We start from the raw sequence: 6,836 nt of genomic DNA, 5'->3' as shown, positions 1-6,836 counted from the left end.
AGCTCTGAAAGCTAAAAATGAAACAGGGGGACCTCTGGCGGGGTGTGGTTCTGCTAGCTGAAGATAGTTTACCTTGGGAATTCTGGGGACTCTTTTTTTTTTTTTTTTAAGATTTATTTATTATATGTAAGTACACTGTAGCTGTTTTCAGATAGTCCAGAAGAGGGCATCCAATCTCATTAAAGATGGTTGTGAGCCACCATGTGGTTACTGGGATTTGAATTCAGGACCTTTGGAAGAGCAGTCAGTGCTTTTAACCGTTGAGCCATCTCTCCAGCCCGGAATTCTGGGGACTCTTAAGAGAGCTATGTAAAAGCCAGAGCTCCAAGAGAGGGGGAGGCTGCTGCTCCCCCTGCTGCTGGGGTTTGAAGTGGTCATAAGCAAACACACAAGAAGAAACTGGATATCCAGGAACTTGCCACTCTCAATCAGCAGGAAGTAGCCTAACAATATCAATGCCCCTTGCCCCTCTCCCTTTCTTTCTCTCTTACCTAGTGTTGGGGGGCAGATGGGATTGGGGTGCAGTGGGTGGTAGGTAAAAGAACCGACCAATAAAATAGCCAATTCAACCCAGCCTCATCTCCTTAGCCCACCCAGGGGCTAGAGTTGCATTTGATATATCCCCATTTCCCAAGAACCCCTCCCCCATCTGCCAGTAAGTTCCTGTGGATTTAACAGCTTTAGTGAGGTCTACTTGACACATAACAGATTACATATTTAAAATGAGTATCTTGTTTCAATATGTCATATATCTATGAAACCTTTATAGTCAGAAGAATAAAGAGGTCACCCCCCCCCCCCCCCCCCCCCCCCCAGCCAAAAAAAAAAAAAGTTTTCTCAAGGTCCTTGGCAAAACCCCCCCCCCCCCGTGTCAGTCTTGATAGAAGTCTCTGGGCACAGACAAGATGATTGCAAGAGACTTAAAGGGTACTACTGAAGTCAGAAGGAATGCTGGGAGAGGCTGGGGCCTTCCTACACTCAGTACAAGGAAAGCATCCCTTCAGCGCCTCAGTGAATAAGAGGCAAAGGGATGGCACATGCCCTAGGATTCCAATGGCAGGACTAAGCCCCATTTGTGGCAGGTGGAGACTACAAATCCCAGCATGCCCTGTGCTCTGGCTACCTTGCCTGCTGGGAGGTGTAGTAGTGTAATAGATAGCATGAGATGGCTTGGTGCCCGACAGAACTGGTGCCCAGTTGGGAGACGAAGTGGAGACGGTATTCCCTTTTTGTTCCTGCTAATGTTATTGACAAGGAGGGAAGGAAGTTGGGAGGAGGTGTTCCTAGTTTCTAGTGTAAACCAGGAAACCCTAGGGAGGGAATAGGAAAGGGATTGGGGATGGGGAAGGGATTTCTGTAGCAGGTGGTATAAAGATTTCATGTAGCCTATGAATAGATGTGTGTGTCTCTGTGTATCCTTTTCGTGTGTGTGTGTGTGTCTGTTTATGGGAAGAATTTATGTTGTTTTCTCAGGAGATGGGATTTTCTTATAATTCTGGAAACTGGCCTGGAAAAAACATTTTGGAAAAAATGTGCCCTTCTCCCTTATTCCTCGGACTTAAATACCTAAAACGAGTCTGGGCCATTTCCGGATCTCCCATTGATGATCTGGGTCAGACTTGTTTCTGTTCTGTGTGCACCCACAACTACTCTTTGGTAGTGGTATGTTGGGGGAACCGTAAAATGATGAACTGTTGATCGCAAGTCAGGTTATTAACAAATGTCCACAGACTCAAGACTAGGACTGGTGCTAGGGTCTCTGAGAGGAAGAGAGTGGCTAGCTTAGAGTTCTAGAGTTATAGGCAGTCCTGGATGGGTAAACCAGCCTCCCCATGCCTGGCTCTTTAAACTCTGGCCTGGGAAACAAGACAAGACTAGAATAGTCGCCCTCCCTTCTATTCCAGGGCAGAGAAAACAGAACCAGAAGAAATGTTCAGACTGGGGAGAAAACAGATCCTTGGAGTTCTGCCAGTATGAGAAAGTCAAAGATGGAAATGGTCTGCTGTAGGCAGAGCTCTCCTTCCCCCAAACTGGTTAAAATCCCGAGAACAAACTTCCATTACTTTAGCTTAAAGCTACGCCGCCGGTTTTGGGGCGGGGGGTGGGTGGGTGGAGGTCGGCTTTGTACCTATCCCCTGGAGGCTTCAACTTCTAAACTCTCCCAAACTGTTTTGTTTTTGTCCTGTTTGGGACAGTGCGTAAGTTAGGGCACCAGAGGGCGCTCTGCTATCTCCAAAAGTTAAGCAGTCTCTTCCGAAGAAGTCACAGCGGTTTAACGCAATCACAGTGGTAGCCATAGTGTGTAAGGGTTTGAGGGTCCCTGGGAATATTTAGTGTAATCATAATGGTGATCAGTTTCTGACCCGAAGCTTTGCTCTCTCCGCGTGCTGTCTGTATAAGGACCATTCGACAGACTGACTGGTCGTGACCAGTTCCATACCAGACACTGGGGTGTTCGAGAGTGAACAAGTCTAGTGGATTTCATCCTCACCACATAGGTACCCCCGTGCTCTGCCCAGAATCGCCAGCACCCTATTCAGCTTCACCAGGGGTCCCATCCAGCCCTCGCTCTGCCCTTTCCAGTGGCAATTCTCATCTCTGCTCTGTTCTCCTCTTAGGATGAAGTCAAGCTGCCGGCCAAACTGAGCGTCAGCAAGTCGCTGAAAGAGTCGGAGGCACTGCCTGAGAAGGAGGGTGATGAGCTGGGCGAGGGCGAGCGGCCCGAGGATGACACCGCGGCGATCGAGCTGTCGTCCGACGAGGCGGTGGAGGTGGAGGAGGTGATCGAGGAGTCCCGCGCCGAGCGCATCAAGCGCAGCGGCCTGCGGCGCGTGGACGACTTCAAGAAGGCCTTCTCCAAGGAGAAGATGGAGAAGACCAAGGTGCGCACGCGCGAGAACCTGGAGAAGACGCGCCTGAAGACCAAAGAGAACCTGGAGAAGACGCGGCACACGCTGGAGAAGCGCATGAACAAGCTGGGCACGCGCCTGGTGCCCGTGGAGCGACGAGAGAAGCTGAAGACATCGCGGGACAAGCTGCGCAAGTCCTTCACGCCCGACCATGTGGTGTATGCGCGCTCCAAGACCGCTGTCTACAAGGTGCCGCCCTTCACCTTCCACGTCAAGAAGATCCGCGAGGGCGAGGTGGAGGTGCTGAAGGCCACGGAGATGGTGGAGGTGGGTCCCGAGGACGACGAGGTTGGCGCGGAGCGCGGCGAGGCCACTGACCTGCTGCGCGGGAGCAGCCCTGACGTGCACACGCTGCTGGAGATCACCGAGGAGTCGGACGCCGTCCTGGTGGACAAGAGCGACAGCGACTGAGCAGGACTCGCAGGGCTCTGCCCTGGAGGCCGGCGCCCGACCCTGCGGCCCCCTGATCCCCCACCCCTGCCCACATCGCCTTTCCCTTTTCAAACTTTCTCTTTTGCATTCTAAGCCCCAGTCTGGTTGGGCTTTTTTTTTTTTTTTAAACCGGGGAGGGGGGATACCCCCCCCCCCGAAGAGCAGCCCTCCAAAGCACAGGCCTTAGACCGACGGGAGGTGGTCTCTCACCAGCGACAGCCTCAATTTGGACACAGTCTGGGTAGGATATGGGAAGAATGACCCATGCCCTGGTTGTCTTGGTCCAGGATGCTTTTCTTATCTCCCTAGTTAGGCCCCTCGGCCCCTCCCCAACACAGCTTCATACTCAGCTGCACCACCCTGCTTCCTGAGCTGTTTCTCCTTTTCCTCACCCTGGGAGACTTCAAAGCCCAAATTTCTGCAAGAGGAAAGAGCAAATCCTAAAGACAACCCTTGTAGGGGCAGCTTTCTAGTGCCAGCTTGCTCTCCCAGAGAGGCTGAGGCAGGAGACTTGTAAGTTCAAGGCCTGCCTGGGCTGCAGAGTGAGCTCAAAGCCAGCATGAGCAATTTAGCCAGATGCAGTTTCAAAATAAGAGGTGGCGGGGGTGTATCACTGATAGAGCCCTTGCTTAGAAGGAGAGGGTGGGAAATCCAAAGTTCCACGAAGATAAAAGAAGAGACCTTTGCCCAGAGGTGGCCCACTGGAAGACCTGAGGGTCTTTGGAGGAACCTAAGGCAATAGGGTGAGGTAAAGGCAGAGTGTTTGGTGGATAAAGGTCCCACCAAAATAAGCAGAAGGTGGGTAGAGCCTGGGAAAGGGTGGTAGGTGTGTGGGGAGAGGGGCATATTTACAAAGCTACAAAACCTGCACATAGGAGCACGTGAGTATTCTTTGGAAAGAGAGAGGAAGATAGAAGAGGGTTGAAATGGAATTAGAAAGAAATGCCCTTGTTAACAACACAAAGAAATTCAAGATGAGAGTCCCACTTTGGTAGGATCTCAAGACAGCAGGGCAGCTTCCGGGTCAGGAGGGCAGTCAGTTTTAGAAAGTGTGTTCCAAAGAGAGGTAAGCCTGATTGGATTCTCTCTTCCAGAATCTAGAAACTGCCTTCTGGGAAGCCTTGTTTTCCAAGCCCGGAAAATTAGGGTTCCAGCAGGGGGCAGCAGCGAGTTGTGGAGAGCTGGCAGCTGGGGAAAGCAAGGTGCCTCTGGAGCCGAGATCCCTAGCTGGAAGCTGGAGCCGCAGGGCCGGCTGGCTTGCCCACCCTAACTCCCTCTCAGCTGCTTCTACCATGGATCTTTCTCTAATGTGAAACTGTAGCGCTTGCCAAGACCCCCCTGTGTTCCTTGCCTTTGGGGGCACCTTTACCTGAAAGTTGGGGAGAGTGGGGTGCTGCTTCTTGTCCAAGGCTTGATTTCTTATAGTTACTGACCAGGTTTTCTCCTGAGGACACATTTGTTCCCCCTTTAATGGATGATCAGGAGCAGACAACACCTCCCCCAATTGATAGCTACAGGCTACTTCCTTCTCCCCACCTATATGTATTCCCTGCTTCTTAGAATTGTAGCTCATTGATATTTTGGGGTGGGGGTGGGGAATGAAAGCCACAAACCTTTTATACAATACAAAGCTTTGCTTCTTATTTTTTATTTTTAATTTTCTTTTTTTTTTTTTTTCTTGGTCCCCTTCCCTCCTCTGAATGATTGGAGACAGAGAAGCTGAGGAGGGCGGGCAAGTGTAGGATGAGGCCCCCCTGTGCTGATGGGCTAATGTTGTGGGCAGATGCAGTTTCCTGTGGGCTCTAGGGGAGTCCCTTGAGTTGCTGTGTTCTGGTGAGCAGCCGGACCAATAAACCTGCTTTTCTAAAAGGATTTGTGTGAGGTTATATTGTCCAAACCAGTTGCTGAGGGTGTGGTAGGACTAAGGGAAACCAGGAGTGAAGGGGGGAAAGAAGAGGGGAGAAGGGAGAGAGGAAGGGAGGGAGGGAGCTTCCTAGAGTGGGACTGGGGTTGCAGAGGTAGATAACAATAGCCAAAATATTGAGCATTCTCCGCTGGAACACTTCTTTGTTTGTTTGTTTTTTTTAAGATTTATTTATTTATTATATGTAAGTACACTGTAGCTGTCCTCAGACACTCCAGAAGAGGGAGTAAGATCTTGTTACAGATGGTTGTGAGCCACCATGTGGTTGCTGGGATTTGAACTCCTGACCTTCGGAAGAGCAGTCGGGTGCTCTTACCCACTGAGCCATCTCACCAGCCCCCATTGGAACACTTCTTAACTTTGTGTTGTACGGTTGTTTGCTTGACCTGGTAGTGCCCTGAGGTAGATCCCATCATTACTTTCAGAGCATAGGAAACAGTGCTAAGGTCATACAGCATGCAAGTGGCCAAACTGTCTGGCTGCACCAACTGTTTAAAGGTTGAAGTCGGCAGTCTGGCTCCTGCCTGGATCTACTTCCCCACGGCCAGGGCCTTATCCTCCAGATGTGTTCCTCCACCCCAGTCAGAGGCCTGGAGGAGAATGGGGATGAGAGGCCACCCCAGAGGACTGCACATGAGAGAAAGAACAGGTGTACATCCACGCACCCGTTGTACTCACACATCAGTATTCATGCTCCAGCAACCCTGTGTTAAGCATCTATTTTGTTGTCTGGCCACCTCTCCTTGGACCAAATGTACCCTGCCTGCAAGTGATGAATTTCCTGGAACAATGGGGTTTTTGACATCCTGTGGGTTCTGACTGTCTCAGAATCTCAGGAAGGATGTCCCTTGGAAAAGTAATGCCATTTCTGAGGCTGCACTCCACCCTTATGCTACTACCTCAAACAGGCTGAGTTCTTACGAGCTGCACGTACATTCCTCTATGCGTGCCTCCAGCAGCAGTGTCCACAGGGCTAGAGTTCTAAGTCCTCCGTAAAGGGTTGGCTTCCCACCAAAAGAAATGGATATTGATACTGAAAATTCAGAGCCTCCCAGCCGTTCATGCTCCCATCTTCCAGGAGACACAAACCAAGGGTATCTTCTACCAACTGGTCATCGGCATTAATTCCAACAGTTACACTGAGACGATCAAATAGGGACACTATCTGCCAAGGGATACTGTTAATGTCACTATGGATCTACGAAGTCCCTTTACAGACTCAAATTGAGTTAGCAGATCTCTTTATAACACCTTCCAAGGCCTTGTTTATTTATTTATTTCTCCTTCAAGTCCTTTTTTTGTTTGTTTGTTTGTGCATTCATGTGTGTACCTGAATGTGGTGTGTGTGTGTGTGTGTGTGTGTGTGTGTGTGTGTGTGTGTGAAGGCTGGAGGATTAACCTCTTGTACCATCCTCGAAAATCCTATTCACGATATTTGAGGCAGGGGGGTCTCTCTCTGGCCTGGGGCTCACTAGTCAGGCTCAGCTAGAAGCCACTGCCTCTCCAGTGGTGGGATTTTTTTTTTTTTTTTTTTTGAGACAGGGTTTTCTGTGTAGCCTTGGCTGTCCTGG

General features: G+C 50.3%; 1 protein-coding gene across 1 annotated transcript in view; it reads left to right on the top strand.

Moving 5' to 3' along the window:
- Nucleotides 1-5,213, top strand: part of Cavin1 (caveolae associated protein 1) — a 14,480-nt gene extending 9,267 nt beyond the window's left edge. Inside the window, exon 2 of the mRNA XM_021176547.1 lies at nt 2,619-5,213. Within this exon, the coding sequence (XP_021032206.1) occupies nt 2,619-3,320 (702 nt within the window). The 3' untranslated portion in view covers nt 3,321-5,213. The remainder of the gene's footprint in view (nt 1-2,618) is intronic.
- The last annotated feature ends 1,623 nt before the right edge of the window (nt 5,214-6,836 follow it).

Source organism: Mus caroli, chromosome 11, assembly GCF_900094665.2.
Source record: "Mus caroli chromosome 11, CAROLI_EIJ_v1.1, whole genome shotgun sequence".
NCBI classification, from domain to species: domain Eukaryota; kingdom Metazoa; phylum Chordata; class Mammalia; order Rodentia; family Muridae; genus Mus; species Mus caroli.
Note: the sequence above shows the minus strand (reverse complement) of the source record. Positions and strands in the feature narration are given on the sequence as shown.